Genomic DNA, 19,751 nt, shown 5'->3' with positions numbered 1-19,751 from the left:
GCCTAATAATGTCTGACTGTCAGTCCTCCACTCTAATAGGGCTGGTGAAACTTGAGGCTCCCTTTTGGCACCCCCTAAACCCTCTGACACATAGCCATCATATACTGATGTGTTCCGTCCCTGCTGCCTCTTTGTCACACAAGCGAGTGCCTTGTGACAAAGAGGCAGCAGGGAAGGAATATGTGTGTAGGTCTGTGTGGGTGGGTGTTAATCAAGACGGCATCCATCTCCCATTGTTGTGCCCAAACCCACTTTCTCCATCTATACCTCCCTCATCTCCTTTCTGTCATTTCTCTCCATCCTTGCTAAAGGGGGTCTTTTCCTTTGACCCCACTGCATTAGGAAAACTGTGGGGGTTGGGGGTACGAGGGGAGCTGTGGAGAGCCCACTGGATTCAGATAGAAAATGAGATGTATTACTGATAGGATCAGCTGCATGCTGGAGAATAATAATAACCACAGGAAAGAGGTAATTACCATCCAGGAACAATGAAGCAGTGCAAAGACATCTCAACGAACAACTAAGATTCAGTGTAGCTTCAGTCATTGTTTGCTTTTTGTACATGTTAGTGTTGCTAATTGAAGCTTTTGTGAGCCAAGGGAAGAAAAAAAAGAGAAAGAGCAGGTAAAAAATGCTTGCGCACTGCTATGCTGCTGTAAACATGTGTTTTATAATTTGATATCTAATGCTGCTAGGCCTGTATGTACACTAGTGACGAAGGGTCGTGCTATGTGAAAGAATGTGGCATATCCACATCCACATGTGCTAATATTGACTGTGCCAAGCTGCGACAACAGAGCGTCGTGTGTCATGTGTGCCACAGTGACGGGATGGCTCTCTGCCCACTGAATATTTCATTATATAAAATGCCTCAAAGAGGGAGGGATGGGTTAGATGTGAGCTGGTGAGACTGGGGGAGGAAACTGTGCATAAAACAGTATGTATGTTAGCTCACAGTTACAGTTTACCCCCCTTGACGCTGTTGAGCTGAACTGTACTTCAGGTTGTGTTGAATCAGCAAGAGCATGTAGACCCAGCTGTCATCCATACTTTACATTAGCCTGCTTTGATGCATTTGAGTTGCTGTAATCACAGTTTCTGTAGAGCTGCTAATATGTTTCTGCATATTTCCTGCATTTATTCTTGCAATATCAAAACAGTCCCATGCTTCTGAGTGACTACTCCTTTTGATGTCGTTCCCTCCCTTTGTGTAAAAAACATCCTCCCTCCTTCCTCTTTCTTTCCATAAGCTTTCGTTCGCCTTGTTGCGATGTATTGCCAGACCCGCAGGGAATGCTAATACTTGAACAGGTAAAACAGTGGCAGCCTTGTCAGCGCTTTTGCTGTGCCTTTTTTCTGAGAGTAAGAAAAAGAAAAAGAGAGAGAGAGAGAGAGAGAGGAAAAAGCGAGGCCTGTTTTCAAGACCTTGAACACCAGGAATGTCGCCCCTGCTCAGGGAGGGAGACAACATTTCTCAAGGACTCTGTGAAAAAGTTTTCCCTGTCCAGATACCCCCCCTCCCTTTTCCACCCCTCAACCACATGGAACACACAAGCTCTAAATTTAAATGCAATCATAAATGTGCCTGTACACATTCTCGGCATCCTATGGGCCCTGTGATGAGAGAAGTTGGAGCATAAGTGCATATGTATGTGTGTGGTGTTGGAGCCACAGGTGCACGGTAGGGGATGTAACTCTGTGCATTGATTTCACAGTCAGCGACCACCATGCAGTATATCTAGAAAAGTGTTTCTCTGTGGTGCGTCTTCAAAGAGGTTGTGGAGGAACCTTTGAGGGCATGAATATGTAGATGGATACCCAGGGGGAGGAAGGGAGCCATTCACAGCACCAACCCAAGCCTTTTACATTAAGCAAGGGTGAAGCGTGGGATGGAGAGAAGCAAAGAGAAGGCAGGAAAAGGAGGAGATAGAGGGGAGAAAAGTTAATGGCAGGCTCTTTCTCATGAAGTGCTTTTTCCTGTTAGCACCAGACAGCTATCTCTCTTTCCAGCCAGCACTATGTCATACAGTGCTTTTAACTTAGCCAGTGTAACATTATACTTGCTATGTAAGATTCTATACTTATTTACCTTGAGGATGCTGCTGCTCTTTACCCATAACTGCCTGGCTATTGAATAAAACATAGTTATGTGTTATGTCAATGATGAAACAGAAAGGAAAAAGATCAAACCCATTACCGTAGACTGGCTGACCCATGTGTGTATTTGTGTGTGTGTGGTACATTTATTTCTATAAATGCTTTCGGGTTTCAGGGATCTATCGGTCTCCCTTCTGGAGCCAAACCAAGGGAAGGTCAGCCTGATGGATACATCCTGACATGCACACAGCCTGTGATGTCAGCTGTGTGCATCTATCTGTGAGCATACCCACATGTGTGTGTGTGTGTGTGCGCGCTGGCAGGCCAGCGAAGCATAGGCACAGTTCATCGGAGCAGAGGGCAGACAGGCGAGAGGGGAGCGCGAGCCTGGCCTCAGCGGCCTAGTTTGAGGGGTTTGAAGGGGGCTTTGCTGGCAGAGAGGTGGTAAGGAGGGGCGAGGGTGGGGGTCGGATGGTGAAGCAGCGTTGAGGTGTAGGGGTTGGCTGGGCTGGTAGAGAAGGGGATGGGTGAAAGGGCTGAGGTGTAGGGGGTGGACTGGGGTGGCAGAAGAAAGACTCCATTCATGAGTCGTGCCATCTCTGGCTCCCAAGGGGACTGGGGCTCATCAATGACCAGGCCAGCTGGGAGGATGTCAGCATGCAGGCTCACTCTCACTCTCTCCATCTCGCCCTCCCTCTTTCTTTTGTCAGGGGCCAGTGCTGTCAGAGCCACTAGACAGAACACTGAGGCCTCTCATGCAGTCGGGTCTCCATTCAGATCCAGAGAAAACCTCAGCTCTGGGTAGCATGCTGTCTGTACTGTCTATGGACACATATGGTTTGGAGCGAGAAGCTCACCATCACCCTCTGTGTAGCCATCTCAGCTGAAGATGGGTGTAGGGTGCAGCTTAATGATTGATACATGTGTCAGTTATCTTTTGGTCACCCACATGGTCCCCTGGATTTTCCTTTACCACCACAAGGTTCATATTAGGGCTATAATTGTAAAGGTGTAGTAAAGATGTTCATGTTTACATTTAGCATGAAGTGTAATAACTTTCACTTTCCATTATAATTTCAGTATTCAGTATGTCATAATTTTGCTTTTTTTAAACCACATAATACCTGCAAAATCCTAATCAGTGTTTAGTACTAATGACCAGAAGTCTTTGACCCACAAGGGTTTAATTATATCCTGAAATGCCCTCAAATTTAGAGACTGTCACTAAGCACCTGGCTGCTCGTGTGCTGTTTTACCTACATCAGAGGTAAACCAAGGCATCCTATTTAGTGTTAGAAACTGAAACGATCTCATATAGTATGCTCGAATTGTCATCTGTTGTGCTCTAGCGCTTTAGAAAAGGAAAAGGAGACAGGAAAGGAGCAAGGTTTGTGAGCTGCACAGATGTGTGTGCTGTTTATCACTGCCAATGAAAGGGCCTGCATCAGCAGCAGCTGTTGGGCGCTTTGCATGCAATGGCAGAGGTGCATTGGTAGGGGCAGATTTGCATTTGTGGTTTCATATCACGAGCAACAATGTTACCCCCCTCTCTCTTCCTTCCTCTCTCTCTCGCTCTGCGTTTCGCTGATCTAGAGGAGCTTTCTCTAAGAGGCAGAGGAGCTGTGATACAGCCTAAGTAGAGCATTGGAGCATAACCTGGGAAGGTTCATGCTGACATGGATCCAAGCATATAGCAACAACACTAGAAAATCTCTCGATCACACATGGGGGCGCATGCACATGCATGCACAGAAGCATTGCACTAAAACCTCATTACTCTGCTATAAAAGTATGCTTTGTTAAAGTTCATAAAAAAGTCTTTAAATTAAAATCATGGCCAACCACCCTTTAACCCCGCTGCTTCCTTTTTTTGTTTGTTTGGGAGTGTGTGTATACAATGCAGGTGATGGATGTTGGAAGTTGAAAGTACTGGGGGTTTGAGTATTCCCACTAGAGTCAGAGTGATGAAAGTGTTTCCTGTATCTTTCATCTTGAAAATGCATTTTGATGGGGAGAATTTCCTCAAAAACAGCCTGATATTGTGAAAATAGCCTCCATGTATTTTGCAGCTTGTAGTAGCTCATACATATTTTTGGGTACATATGAGTTTTTTCAGAGGAAAACTCATACACACATACCATTGAAAGCCATGAATTCTATTTAGATGACAAATGCAGCAGAGAACTGCTAGGTTGATGCACTGGATTCATTCAAGTTAAAAAAGGGAACCAATCTCTGTAGACTTTCACCTGTTAAATAATCTTAACACATGTGAATTATTTAAAAATTTTGAGGACGTCTCAACATCGTGCGTTGATCTTTGACCCTCTTGCACACATTTGCTGCATCTATTGCATTGGATTTGAATATTGCTGACAAAGAAACATCTGCCATTGACCCACATGTCACACTCTGCAGGACTGCTGTTGCTAATGGCATGCTGTATCTGACATAATATATATGTTGGGATATTCTAATTTGACATTTCACTTATTCGAGTAGCAGTGTGGATGTCTGAATGCAGCATGGGCCATTCGTCCATCTCTGTGGACAGTTTGCTTTATTTTGTAAAATGTGTTGGCAAAAACAGTATTGCTATGGTAATGGTGTCACAGCGCTGCCTGCTTCTGTAATCAACCTCTGCATAGATAAGCACAGAGCTGAAAGTATAAACACTGATACAGCTTTATAAACAGAACATCATCCTGTCTAACTTGTGTGTATCGTTTGTAAAGTATTGCTGTGATGCCGTGTTTGAGGGACCTAAACCTGACCTCCAGAATATACTGTATAACCAAATACATGAGTGTGTTTACAAGAGATTTTTATGACACTCCTTATTTGCTGAAGGTAACAAGGAGACAGGAGGACCAGTTTTTTGGGGTTTGCTTAGCTCTCTGTGAGTCTGTACCTATCCCTATGTGTGTGCAGCTGTTTTTGTTCCCTCTCCCTTATGTCCTCGATGAAACTCTGGCCAGTCTAACAAGCTGTTAGAGAAGGATCACGCTGACCCTGCTCCCAGTGTCCATCCCTTCCCTCCTCCTACCCTCACTGAACCTCGCTGTTCCCTCTGATATACCCTCCTAGCAGGCTCCTTTCTGCCTCCTTGGCAGCCTTCTGACAGATGTCTCAGCTCATTGTGTGTCATGTTGTCTCTGTATTGGTGTGTAATGGTGCCCTAAGATACTGTTGCTATAGTGTTGTCTTGGTGTGTGTTCCACTGCTGCCCCCGAGACCCCAATAACTACCTTTTTGTGACTGGAGCTCTTCACTGAGCAAAGCTTTGCTACTCCCATTTGTGTGTCTGTGCAACTTTGTCTTCCTCTGCTTGCTCCTGTTTTGTACACCATCTATCCTCGCTTTCTGCCTCAACGCATTAGCCATGTCTGAGTGCACAATTGAACATGCCCTCTTTTCATTCCACCCTGCATCAGTAGCAGTTGGAAATTTGCTTTTAAGTATGTGAGGTATGTTCACCCCCCCCCATACCCCACCCCAGCTGCCCCCAAGCCACTCATCATCCCATCACCCCCTGCAGTTCTATAAAGTCCTATAGCATCCTCCGCATGCTGTTTTCCACATTCTGTTTTTTCTGGTATGTACAGTTCCAGAGGGCCTAAGACCAGATTGCTGCGTCTCTCCCTCCATGACCTGCCAGAGCCCGCCTTGTTACCATGGTCACAATCAGCACTGTGATGTTAAAACTTTCCTAGATTAGTCTTAAGCTCCTGTGAACTGTGTGACACGCTCTTACAGTATATGTTCTTAATAAATAGAATTTCAAGAGTTCTTTGTGGATTTTCTGTAGCTTACAAACAGGTAAAATGTTAGACCCACCTTCCTACCGCTCATCTTGATGACAGTTAGAAAACCTCTTGAAAGTGCTTTGGATTGTTAGCGAGCAGAATCACTGTGTTCTTGGTTATTTTAAGCCCCAACAGAGACGAGAGCTCACAAGAAGTGTGTTAGTCTTTCTGACAGGACATAAAGCGTGTTGAATGAAATTTGGGAATTGTTTAGGACTGCAGTGCTGCTGAGATAACTGAAACAATATTTCCTCTCTTTCATCAAATCATAGATATTTATCTCTCCAACAACTGAAATGGTCTGTTAGTGTGCTGTATGTGTGTGTGTGTGTACATGCTTGTTTTGAAATTAAGTGGCAGCATTTTTAACTTCAGTGTAGCTTACTAAAAAGCGTATTGCTTGGTCTGGTGAATGTTTATGTTGGTTTTATTTTCCATGGCATAATTGCTTGCACATTGTGGCTTTGTGGCTGTGGGCTGTGAAACTTTGTATACGTGCCCAGTCTCATCAAGTTGTTCACCATGTGTGTGTACTGGAGATGGGGGCTCAGTGATTGGTGTTCCTGCGTGGTTATCCATCAGTTATCTGTGAAGTGCCACCTTGAAAAGCACCTAAACAAGAGATATGATAAAGGAACACCCTGCTGACAATAACTTTAGTGAAAATAAATCTCAAGGCTACACCAAGAGAGATCAATGTTAAGGCAACATAACAGCCTTCAGACCTTTTAGATTAATTGAACAAGTGTTTTGGTGTGGAAGTATGTGTAGAAATGTGTGTGTGTGTGTGTAATAATACAAAAATAATCTCTAGCTCATTCCTACATATGCAGTGGAAATATTTCCTTATGTGACCTGTGTGTACGGGTACTATTCAAGTTGTTCTCCATGAGCTCATATAAAGAGCTTCTGATGATGCTTTTGTAGATATGCTACTAAAGATGTAAGCCTTAATTGGATCAATGCATTTAGTGTCTTATCTCTAACTGCATTTATGTTTTTTTCTTTATCTGCAGGGCTCCTGAGATCATACTGGGCTTGCCGTTCTGTGAAGCTATAGACATGTGGTCCTTGGGCTGCGTAATAGCAGAGCTCTTCCTGGGATGGCCCCTCTATCCTGGAGCCTCAGAGTACGATCAGGTAACACATGATGATTGCGTGGAACTTCTAACTGTCTCCTGACCTTTGAGCACGATTCGGTGCTAGAAACACACAAATCCCTTCATGTGCAGAGCTGTTACTGTGTATACGTACGTGTGTGTTCGCCCCAGTATGTACTTCTGAGTGTGCTTAGGAGGGTGGGATGCTTCTCCCTGAAATCCCCCTGACAGCCGCTGATGATTCTTGCGCAGCCTCCCTGTTTATCTGAACAGATGCCACAGAGCCACTTGTCCAATTAGTGCAGCCCCTGTGCTCCAGAGCAAGACATTGTCGCGTTCCTCTCTCTCTATCACTCAGATGAGGCTCTGTGGGGAAACCTTGAGCAACTTGTGCTCCGTCTCCGAACAAGCCTGTCTGATTTTTCTCCAACCCAGAAACTTAGCATATCTCATTTACAAGTCTCAAATCAGTCGTAGACTCTAAAGCTGAGGTCATGTTTGGCTGCTGTGCATATTTCTGTTGTATAAGTGCTGTAGTTAATGTCAGGGCTGCTAGAAAAACATCCAGTCTAAACTTTTTACCCCATGTGACATAAGCAGGAAAGAGACACAGTCCTCCTCAATTAAAGGCAGCAATCATGCATGTAAAAATCTCAAATGAATGTTTCCCTTTTGTGTCTTTTTTTTTCCAGATCCGGTACATCTCACAAACGCAGGGTCTGCCTGCAGAGTATCTGCTGAGTGCAGGGACAAAGACCACCAGGTTCTTCAACAGAGATCCAGACTCCACTTATCCTCTTTGGAGACTTAAGGTACAGATAAGGATGCATCTGCACACACACACCACGGACGTGTATTTGTTTATGTTATATAGGAGACAATCCATGTATGCACAGGGGGATGGCACATACAGGAACATACTGTTTTTCTAAATTCCTTGTATATATTAGTCACACTCGAATGATGAAACTTTAATTATACAGGCACTTACAGATCCTCAAAGACTCTTGTGGATACAAAAAAATCCCACATAAGCTAGTAGAATTAATCATATAGGCTGAAGCCTAATGACAGCATGTGTACAAGCTACACATGCTACAAGCCAAACTTCTCCCATCTGCAACAAGCTTCATCTGCATTTTCTTGGCTACCATGGTAACAAATCTGGCCCCAGCTGGGAGATTTTTACATGCACTTATTCACATGATTGCAGGAGGGCGTACTGTAAATTCATGCATAAACACCAGTTGCCTTAAAAAATCCAACCACTCCTGACACATTTAGGTAAGGTCTGGCTGTTGTAGGAGCAGGCTAGGAAACGATTTACCAGTAAAATCTGTACTTAATATTCCACGTCCTCCGGTTACAGTGTGTTGGGCTTTGACAGCCCTAATGCTGGCTATAAACAAAGTGAGAGGGTAATGAGAGCAAAATGGATCTGTGTGAGAGGATTTGGCAAATGAAAACCCAGCCTGATGAATCTAGCTCACAGGGGTGCCTGCTCTAACCCGCTCTCACTGTCGCTCTATGTAGGCCACTCAATAAGGCGTTCGGCTTCTTTCTTTTTCACCCTTCAATCACTGGGCAAGACTGTTTCCACTTTATGTGGACTGTACTGTCACGAAGTGACCGGATGCTGACATACTGCGGTCATCCAGGTTCACAGTTCCTCATCTTTCTTTTAAATAGGCACAATCCTGAGAGCAGGATTAACAAAGTTTCTCTGATTAACTTAATTTGAACTTTTGTGTCACTTTGAGTTCAGATTCTTTTTTTTTCCTTTCTTTCTTTTTTTCTTGTTTCTCATGAATCTTCACTAAAATAACACAACCACTGACAGTAGCTGATGATGACTGTGACTGGCCTCCTAATGAAGACATATAGTAACACAGTGTACATGCTGTAAAGTCTGACAGCTGCCCACAGGCTTTTAGCATTGTCGGGTAAAAGTTGTGCAACTTTTTCAAGGTTCGTGTCCTCTCTGTCCGTGAGATCTGTGGGCTTCCAAGGCTTTTTAAAAACACTATCAGTTTAAAGGAGGGTATTTTTGAACTTTTAACAACAGGAGTTGACAGAAGAATTGTAGAGAAGACACGGTGATGGATTTACTTGACACCACTGCGTCATGGTTTAGTGTCTCTGGTATGTGGAAAAATCAAACGTCAAGACATCCTGAACAGTTTTTTCCACTCAGCTTTAATTTGACCTTGCCATGTGTTTCCATGTAAGAGCAGCTGCACTGCTTTCCTTGCTGACTGTAATTAAAAATGTTGTGTGTGTAGTCAGGAGGTCTCTACAGTCAGGACAGCATGGACATGTTTAGTGTAAATCTGCATCCTTTGAAAGAGAATCTTCATGTGTTTACACTTATCTGTGCAGCTTTCACATATGTCGTAGTGTAAAACAGTGCACAGTGTTTATTATGTATATTGTTACAGTGTTTGTTGGATATAGTGTGTGTCTCCGTATGAAGTACCTTCCATCTTTCTTAGCTGTTAGATGAGTATTTGTGTGCAACCCCAGGGTTGCTCAGAGGGTACGCAGAGTCCTGCTGCACATCCACAAGAGGCTGTAATGAGCCAAATGTAAATAGTGCGTTTCTAGAGGGGAAGTGTGATGGGATTTGAGAGGAACATCTGCTTCTTGTCTCCTGCAGACTCCAGAGGACCACGAGGGTGAAACAGGGATCAAGTCTAAGGAGGCTCGCAAGTATATCTTCAACTGCTTGGATGATATGGCACAGGTATGCTTGTTTTAGTATCACAAAGCAAAGCTTTCCCCTACCCACACATCAGACAATAGATGTATTATTTGTTTTGCTCTGTCTTTTGCTACACATCACATCCACCTGTCTCGTATTTGAACCTCTGTTGATGGGTCTGTTCAGGTCCCGAGCCAGTTTGATTCATCACATCCTGAGTAACTGTCTATCACATATTTGAAATCTTTTAAAATATTTATCCTGCCAAGTTCTGATATCCAGCTGCTCTGTAGCTCCACTGCTATATAGAATTTTTACAGAGTGAAATGAAAGCAGCTGTTCACAGAAACCCCTGCTCGACACCGCCTCTGCTCTTCATTTTGCTTAACTGCCATTTAATAACTTGCAGGCCTGACGTTTGAGCTGAACATGTGGCATGGCTGGGTAACAGGTTTGATGTGTAAAGTTTGCTTTTCTTATTTAAGCTGAAATGAGTGTTGCGGCTATATGTCTTCACTTTGTACATCTGCAGTAAATGGAAGCAGGGTAAGAGGTTAAAATGCCGCACTCTCCCACCCCCCTACACACACACACACCAGCCCACACCATGTTGAGTCTGCATGACTCAGCTGGTTAGCCCTTTCCTCTCTGCAGGACTGCATTTGACCTGTGGAGATCTGTTTAGAAGATCAGATATAAGACCAGTATATGCCTGATATATGTAGAAAGGCACTGCCACTGAACATGGCTATATATAATGCCCCCTTTCTGTATGACTCAGAATGATTTCATCTCTCTGTCGTGGGAAACTTCACATGCAACCATGACATTTTGATAGGACGTGCCTGACAGTGAGTGATAGTGAGTGTTTTGTTCACCCTCACATGGTCAAATGTTGGTTTTGCTGACACCACAGATGAACAATTACAATTATTTTCCCAAGGCCCTTCGATTCTCTGACAGTACTCATGATCACGCCCTTGATAATAACTATCCAAGTGATAAGAGTTATACAAGTCAGTTTCTTCTCTTGATTCTTTAACCTGCATCAGCCTCTGTCCTTGTGGACATACAACACATGTAGCTACATTAGTGATGGGAGACAATTATGGTTGTCCAGTTGTGCCCAGGGCCACTGTCAGGCCTGTCTGGAATAACATGCTGCAGGCTGGGACAAGATAGTATCACTTCCTTGACTTGATTTACAGTTATCACATACACACACACATAGGAAGTTTAATGAAACCAACCTGCACTGGTATGATATCCCCTGGGTCATCTCTGTCTTCTGCGCTTCAAGCTCTGTGTCCTGTCTTCTTCTGTTTGCAGCCAGACTTGGCTTACTACAAAAACACAGAGGAGATACAGCAGAGCTGCACAGGCTTAATGTGGAAGAAAACTGCCTATTTTGCCCCTTCTCACTGTCCTGACCATATAAACAAGTCAGCATTCTGGACATCTGTCTCTGCGTGTATAATGGATGATATAGCTGAAGGCCCTGCAAGACACAAGGGCTGGTTGCCAGGAAGAGATAATGAACCTCCTTTCAGTCATGGGAAATGTGGGGAGGCTTTAGTCACAAGTATGTCTAATTTGAGTAAATCAGACACCAACTTACAGCAAATGCAGGACCCCGCCAGGGGCCTGATGTAGATGGAAGGAAAGCCGGAACAGCTAGAAAATGGATTCACTTTGATCTGCAGTCCCCCAGTATCTTTCCTTGATGGGAGTGATACCATAACAGGAAGAGCAGTACCTAATCTCTTTTTCTTTTCTCTTCCTACTTAGAACTAAAGTGTTAAACTTCTATAGATGTATCTGCACATGTTGTAATACTGGCCCGCATCCTGCATGTCTTGCTCCTCATTTCCCGAGGCAAAGCACAGTCTGTCCCAATGCTCGACATCTGCCATCCCTGCCCTTAACTCCAGAGAAGCATGTCAGTGCTACACAGATGTGGCTCCATAAACAACCATCGACATGCCAGACATGTGTGCACTAAGCATGTTCACTGGCTTTTTTAGTGACCCTTTTCATATTTATTAAAAGAAAATGAAGCATGAAGATATGTCTAGTAAATCCATGTATGTTAATTTAATTGGAAAAAATCTCTCCCTTCTTCAGACTCCTTCTTATCCTGTCTGATTATTGTGGCACCAAACTGAGTACATTTCCCCAAAGTCATCTTTACTGGCAGAGGACGATGTGATTATTTCTCACCTCATTCTGCAGATTATTCCTTTATCGCAGCCGGTGGAGATGGCAAGCAGAGGGGGAACGGTTGCAGAACCTGAATATCCTGCATAGAGAAAGAGAATTGAATCAGATTTGTGGTGTTGACTGGCAGCACATCTGATAGCCCCTGAAGCAGGCCTGCAGATAAGCGTTGCGTCTTTATGAAAAACAGGCTTGCTACCGCTCCACGGCGAGTCACAATAAACAAGGCAGCCTGTCTGTTGCCACTGTCCCCTCACACTGCCTGACATTCTGCGTGTTTGTTTAAGACCGGACTTACTATTTCTTGACCTTGTCCCACTTCCTTCATTCCCTTCCTCGTGACAACCCTAAAAGTAGACCTTAATGTCAGAATTAGTCCACTGCATAACAAATCAATTCCTGCTAGCTGTGTAGCATTTGCAGCTTTGCCCAGTATTTATCCACAGCCTAAGCCGCAATGTTTATTACAGATGAAGCAACACGATGTTCCAAGGCAGCTTCCCAGAATTGCCTCAGAACATATTTAGGTTAAGTAGTCCCATGTCAGCCTTTTCAGAAGTACTCGCAAAAAAAAAATGGTGTCCTGTGTGAAAGGGCTTTTTAATGACTAGCCAATGGCAGTGTTTATTGGGTTCATGTTTTTTGTTTGTTTTCACATCTCAGGAATAGATAAAAATCTCAGTGAAGGCGCCAGGAGATATTTCAAGTGGTGCTATGAATACCAGTGCAAATGTTTATAGTGTCACCAAGGTGCAAGGTTATCACTAGGCTCTGTGACACTCAAGCTGACACTCTAACTTATGAGGCCTTGTGGGTATTAATAGGACCCTCTATGGGAATAAGCTGCAGGAAAGATTTTTTTTTCTGAGACCTTGAACGATCAATCAATCCCTGAGGATGAAGTGTTCTGAAATGCTAAGTGTGTTTGTTTCTTGCCTTCAGGTGAACATGACGTCAGATCTGGAGGGGAGCGACATGCTGGCGGAGAAGGCCGACAGGAGGGAGTTCATCGACTTGTTAACCAAGATGCTGACCATTGACGCAGACAAGAGGATCACCCCGATTGAAACGCTCAACCACCCCTTCGTCACCATGTCACATCTCCTCGATTTCCCACACAGCACACAGTACGAGCTCAACAGGCCCCTGCTGCTGTTGTTTATATTATCTTCATATTTAACAAGTGAAAGCAGCATCTGTCATAAGACGCCGGTTCTCATTCCTCCTTGTGTCTCCCTCCCTCTCTGCCCGTTTAGTGTGAAGTCGTGCTTCCAAAACATGGAGATCTGTAAGCGCCGCGTCAACATGTACGACACGGTGAACCAGAGCAAGACGCCCTTTATCACCCACGTGGCCCCCAGCACCTCCACCAACCTCACCATGACCTTCAACAACCAGCTCAACACTGTGCACAGCCAGGTAAGAATGAAAATGTAAACATCCTCATTCATCAGCATGCAATGTGGCAGCTGCCTAGTGTATGTCTGTGCTGTCAGATGCAAGAAGGTAAATGAGTTTTTAGCTGTGGTTTATTAAATTTGGATTCTAGATTCCAATAAAGTTAAGACCGTGGAGAGTAAAAATAAAAGCATACAATATAGAATGTATGCCACCTGTGTGTCACAAAGAATATTTAAAGCAGACATATGAATAATGCTTTTTTAACAGTTGCGCCAGGGTTTTGCACTTTTGTTTTTATTTCTCTGTTACTTCCTGTTTGTCTGCACGTTTCCATGCTTATCAGACCCGCCTTTCTGCCTTGCTGCATGTATATCTGTCTGCCTGCATTTCTGTCTGTTCCCCGGGTCCTGTGGGATTGTCACAAAGTGCTGATTACACACATGACAAGCCCCACTTCCTGCTTGCCTTGCATTCTGGGGGCTTTTGGGCCTTAAGAATCCCTTTACCAGGCTTCCTCTCTTTCCCCCCCCTCCTCTCACTCCTGTCCTCCTCTGTCTTTTCTCCTTTCCTCCCATTTCCCTGGGTTGAGCCTGTGGTGCTTTACTGCTTCGTTCTCGTACGGTCTGTGAATCGAAAGTGCTGACTTCTGGCTTCTGCCGGAATCACCAAGCGTCTGGTTGCAAGGTTTTCCAGATTGTGCTAAGTAATAACTCCTGTTTTCTCCCCCAGCCCTTCTCTTTAGTAAACAGTTCTTCATCACCAACTATATCGAGCCAGCTCACACTGTGTAGCATGCGACAAAAACCCCCATCTTGCTGTGATTTAAATGGATTAACATTCCCTCAGCTTGTCTTTTGTGCATCTGACTCTCAGGGCATATAGCCAGACTTAAGTTAGTGATTTATTTGTCTTTATTCATTTGTTAGACTGGATAGCATCTTTGGCCTGTATTCTGCTGCTTCTGTATTTGTTTATGATGAATGCCACAGTGCCATATTGATTATGTTCTTTCCCCTGGTGTTCATCGAACACGCTAAAGAGAGCAAATGTCTATGTATTTCCCTCCACTTCTACGTACACCTAATAAAAAGGGCTAAAATTAGACAAGTGTCTCATGGAGCAAATAGTACTTACAAGCTGAGCAAATGTTAAAAGGATTTGTTTGTATCTAGGATGTTCCCAGGCGGTCCCAGGATTCCACATGTCTTATTAATGGTCAAGACATGCTGGAGTTTCCTCAGCTTACATAATTATATCTGCTGGCTGTGAAATATTACTCCTGTCAGCCATAATTGATTTGAAGGCTAGATGGTGAAGCTGTGACATGAAATGTCAAAGTTTTCTGCTGCAGATTGTTGTGTCGGCTCGTTATTTTGCAACATTTACATTTAAACTGTCCGTTAATACATCTCAATATAAGACTCATTGTTTCAGAAAAGTGATGATAGGGGAGATGTTCAGGCTGCTGAATGGTTTATATTGAGAAATGTAAAACATCAGTTTCACTAGTGGATGTAGTTTTTCGTCCGATGTGGCATTATTTTGTCTACCAGAAACTTGTGCAAATAATGAGCGAAAATTTGCTCTGGTGACATTTTCCTTTATTGATGGTTGATTACTCTTTGAATTGTAGCATTGATTGCATCTCTACTCGCATTTTGTGTCTTCGTCTAATTAATCAAATCAGCAGTCTGCATATTTTAAACCATGTTCAAATTATTCACCCAATTTTCTCATCTTTCCATCGCCTTTCATGGTCACCAGGGTGCCCCACTACCCAGCTTCCATTTAATTTTTATGCCTGCATTATTTTGTTAGAATGTTGTTATCCTTCTTTTACCCTTTTGTTTGTTATAATGCCTGCTGTTCAACCTATACCCTTCCTCGGAGCGCTTCCCTGTCATTTCCATCAGTACCTCCACTCTCATGATTTTTATTTTGGTCCCATCATTCCTTTAGGCCACCAACCTGGCTCCCTCCTCCACCAACAAAGCCACCCTTTCCTTTGCAAGTCCCGATGTCTCCATACTAAACTACCAATCTGCACTCTACCAGCCTTCCGCTGCCTCCATGGCAGCTGTGGCCCAGAGGAGCATGCCCCTGCAGCCTGGGGCTCCTCAGCTCTGCGCTGCCCGGCCTGACCCCTTCCAGCAGGCGCTCATAGTCTGCCCACCTGGTTTCCAAGGTAAAAATCTCTTACCAGTCAGTATGCATTACCATAAATAGACAGTATGTGATTTCTGCTCATCTGTGCAAAACGTAAGATCTGCGGGCTGTGATATGAGGATGAAATATGATTAAATAGGATTTATTTGATTGATCAGTCAGTATTATGTCCAATGCACAGCAGTCTGTGCACAGCAGTACTTTGTTCTCTTTTTGTCATTCCATACCTTAAAAACTGTTATCCATTGATAACTTGAGGCAGTTAATAAATTAGAAGGGATATCTGTCTTGTTATACTATTTCTGTGAATACTGTTTTTTTTATAAGTTGCTATATTCATACATGGCAGCAGGGTTTCAACATCTGTTGAATGCAGACAAAGCAATGTGTTAGTGTGTTAAAACAGGTTCACTTTAGCATTAGTGATCATGTGTGACTGATGTAAGAGGATACTGCTATTTGTTGACATCTTCCGTGCATGTGCTTTATTTATGCACAGGGCTGCAGGCATCCCCTTCCAAGCACACCAGTTACTCAGTGCGGATGGAGAATGCTGTTCCCATAGTGACGCAGGCCCCCGGTGCCCAGCCTCTGCAGATACAACCTGGCCTCCTTACACAGGTAGGAGAAGATTCAAGTATCAGTGGAATGAACTAATAGAGTTATTTGGATTTACAATAACAGTGCCTGTCAGGAACATTTCTGAACTTTGAACTGCTCACATTCAAACAAAGCTCCCTGTGTTCCCTTTTTTCATAAGCTTTCACTAAGAATAGTATTTATCGATGGAGGATGGAAATCACTCAGTGTTCTTGCCCCTGCCCCTGCTGGCAGCTGTTTTTTTTTTCTTGAGTGCATTCAGGCAAGCTGTCCTGTGTGTTGCTCCCTGCCTTTCTCTCTCTCGCTCTCTCTCTCTCTGCTCATACTCTCTCCCTCTTTGCTGCCCGCTCTCCTGGAGGCTGAGGCTGCCATGGTCCGATGCACTCAAAGGCAGGAGCCTTTTACACAGAGAAGGCCTTCAGTGGAGCCTGCACAGTGCATGGCCAGAGCTTTAACTGCTAATATACAGTTGTTGCAAGTAACAGAGAGTGACTGTGCATCACTCTCTCTCAGCACACACACGCACACACTCACAGACTGCAGACCACTTCCATTGCCACACCACCTCTTTCCCTATGGAAATTTCCATGAAGGCTTTAAATATCCCTGAGAATCCAGGGAGTTTGAAGCACTCCCTTATCTCCAGTTAATCATGCAGTAGGCAGGCAGCAAAGCTCCATGTGTATGTGTATGTGTGTGTGTGCACATGCCTGTGTTTCTACGGTGGGTTAATCTGTCAGATACCAAATGGTGATTAGCTCCACGGCTGCTTCCAAGTCAGGCGCTCCAAATTACAGGCCTCAGAGGATCCTCAGAGGTCAGGGGAAGCCTGGATGAAGCTCTGCGTGACCAGGGGACCTGTGGTACGATAAACCAAACAAAAGAAAACTCAAATATGTGTGTCAGTAAGGAAAATATCAATTGTACTAATAATACTGTATATAAGGTGTTTATCATTGCTGCCATGCTCTGCAGGTGTTCACTGTAACCTCTGTCTGCACACATGTTAAACAAAGACAGGCAATAGTTAACATAAGCAGATGGTTTATATAGGCCAGCAAACAGCACACCTAATAACTGGGTGTTTGGCATACGTGTTTCTCTGCTTTTATTCCCGTACTGTGGGAGGTCTAGCAGGCTTGACTGAGTTGTTTTTCCCCCCTGGTTGCATTCTCCCCACCTGCGCCTTCATCCACCCTCCGCTCCCTGTCACCCATGCACCCTTTGCCCGCACTTGGACCCATGCAAGTTTAGTCCAGAGCACCTGGGTGTGCAGAGAGAGAGAGAGAGAGAAAGAGAGCAGAGTAAAGGAGGCTCTAAGCAGGGAGGCGGCGAAACCAGCGGGACCTTTATCTGGAGCAGGAATGCAGAAAATGTGGAAACAATTGGGGAGTGAGAGCTGGGGCTTTGAAAGCCCTGAGGTGACAAAGGGTTTTCACCCAGGGAGTGTAGGTCGAGGTGGGAGGCGGTGGGCCGCTGATAGTGATGGTAGTCTCCGAGCAGAAAGAAAACGGCCTCTTAACTGGGTTACCATTTCAGGGCAGACAGGCTGGTTACACAACACAGACGCCTAGTGAGAGAGGCATGTAGAGTGCCAGGAATGAAGATAGAGCAAGAAGGAGGAGGTGGAGGAGATGGATGGATGTATTAGAGTCTCTTAATGGCATGTTGATAAAAGGCCTTGGATGTGGTCTTAGATGTAAAGACCATCTCCAGGTCCAGAATGTTCCATTAGAGACGTCAGTCATCGGTGCATAGACAAGGCAGCCCTGCAGGCCTGCAGATGCCCCCTGCAGCAGTGGACTTCGCAGCCTGCCTCAGACGAAAAAAAATTTGACAAACTTGCAATGAGGCCACAGAACAGAAAGGCATACTGTGTCAGAATATAATGGAATCAGACACAGGGAACCAAATGTGAATGTAAAAAGTAAAGATAAAGGTAAAAAAGCATTTTGCATGGCGCCTCTTCCCTTTCTCTCTATTCAAACATGTGTGTGTGTGTGTGTGTGTGTCGCAGCACATACTGATGCTGTTGTAAATAGATGTGCAAATGGTATTAAAGGAACAATTCATTAGCCCTGACATTAAAGTGCTAATCAATAGAACTGCATTAAACTATTAGGGTTACGCACACACAGACACACACAAGCGTGTTCAGGCATGCATGCACACACACTCATCTTGGCACATCTTGGGGTGTATTATGCCTGATAGTCCTCCTGTTCTGCATCAGAAATACTAAGTAGGCTCTTTGAGAGCAGCTTGAATAGACCTACGAATTTAATTAGAACATTGGTTGATTTGACTGAAGTCAAACACATAATCACACCACACACACACACACACACACATACACACACACTTGCTCATACACAAGCAGACACAGAAAGGAGCTGCTGTACATCTTTATTAAATCCTGGTCTTATCTCTTTTGTTGATGGATGTCTCCTTGAAGCTGGTGGAGTTCATTTCACATGCCCAGTAGCTAGTTTGAACCAGCTGTTATGCACTTTTAATAGGATGCTGTAATTTATCACAACACCGTATAACTAATCAGCCAAGTTCATCAAGTTTCTTTGTTCACACTTTCATAATTTTGAATAACAACTATGCACTCTTCAATTCATTGTTTGGATGTTTACTGCGGCTAAGTGTTTGTCTGTGTCTCCTTTTTCTGACCTTTAAATCTCTGTTTATCCCCCTCTCTCTGTGTCCTCCTACCTCAGCAGGCCTGGCCCAGCGGCACCCAGCAGATCCTGCTGCCTCCGGCCTGGCAGCAGCTCACCCACACCTCAGTCCAGCATGCCACTGTCATCCCCGACTCCATGAGCAGCACGCAGACTCTCGCCAACTGGAGGTGAACACACACTGATTTCTTACTTTTACTGAGTATAGTGAGCGGTGGGGGTTATGAACACACACACTTTTCTTTTGAGGATTTAGCTGTATAAACAAATCCAAGAGGCAGACGTGTGTTATTTTCTAGACTTAAAAACAAAGCACTTTGTAAAGTAAAGATTATATACATGGTGTAGTTCATAGCTGTCAGAAAATTGATTTCAAAGAGCAGAAGCGGTTTATGGCATCAATACCGTAGGACAAAATGTGCCTTATAAAGATCGTATGGCACAAGACTGATTGACTGAGGAGCCCGTATACCTTGACACCTTGTCCTTTATCGTGAATGAATCACGGTCTTCAAAGAACACTGGTGCTTTTATAAGAGCACATTTACCTCAGGGGTAGGATAGGATATATGTACATGTAGAGACATCATATCCAGTATAGCCTGTCACTGCGATGACTTGATAAATGGACGGATAGATGGGAGAAGGCAATCTGCAGGGAGATAAGGAGAAAGCAGGTATATAATGTGTATGCGTGGAGACCTGCTGGGGCCATGTATGCTCAGATTCATTGGGAGCTGTCCATCTTTGACAAGACACCCCTCCTCCCCCCGTCACTCTCCACCCTCCCTTCCTGTCCAGTGGCAGCTCTGTTGTCCTCAGAGAGACGATTGGGAAAGTGTCGCACTTCCTCTGCAGAGCTATCGCTCCACAGCTGCTGGTGTCAGCTCCTCTGCCCTCCCTCTTTGCTCTCTCCCTGACTTATTCTGTCGCCTCCATTTGTCTGTCTTAAAAGGTTATCTGCTGCCACCTACTG

The 19,751-nt window shown here is 44.3% G+C and overlaps 1 protein-coding gene and 1 long non-coding RNA gene across 2 annotated transcripts in view; one reads left to right on the top strand and one right to left on the bottom strand.

The window, feature by feature from the left end:
* LOC114437147 (uncharacterized) overlaps positions 1–12,359 on the bottom strand; it is a 48,307-nt gene extending 35,948 nt beyond the window's left edge. Inside the window, exons 1-3 of the long non-coding RNA XR_003670890.1 lie at positions 12,220–12,359; positions 11,925–12,003; positions 10,955–11,047 (exon numbers count right to left, since the gene is read on the bottom strand). This is a non-coding gene — a long non-coding RNA (uncharacterized LOC114437147). The remainder of the gene's footprint in view (positions 1–10,954; positions 11,048–11,924; positions 12,004–12,219) is intronic.
* The window catches only part of hipk2 (homeodomain interacting protein kinase 2), a 63,219-nt gene that overhangs the window by 38,082 nt on the left and 5,386 nt on the right, over positions 1–19,751 (top strand). Inside the window, exons 3-10 of the mRNA XM_028407623.1 lie at positions 6,920–7,043; positions 7,696–7,815; positions 9,660–9,746; positions 12,864–13,048; positions 13,178–13,340; positions 15,282–15,507; positions 15,988–16,109; positions 18,815–18,945. Coding sequence (XP_028263424.1) covers positions 6,920–7,043; positions 7,696–7,815; positions 9,660–9,746; positions 12,864–13,048; positions 13,178–13,340; positions 15,282–15,507; positions 15,988–16,109; positions 18,815–18,945 — 1,158 coding nt within the window. The remainder of the gene's footprint in view (positions 1–6,919; positions 7,044–7,695; positions 7,816–9,659; positions 9,747–12,863; positions 13,049–13,177; positions 13,341–15,281; positions 15,508–15,987; positions 16,110–18,814; positions 18,946–19,751) is intronic.

Source organism: Parambassis ranga, chromosome 6 (genome assembly GCF_900634625.1).
Source record: "Parambassis ranga chromosome 6, fParRan2.1, whole genome shotgun sequence".
Taxonomy (NCBI): Eukaryota; Metazoa; Chordata; class Actinopteri; family Ambassidae; genus Parambassis; species Parambassis ranga.
Note: the sequence above shows the minus strand (reverse complement) of the source record. Positions and strands in the feature narration are given on the sequence as shown.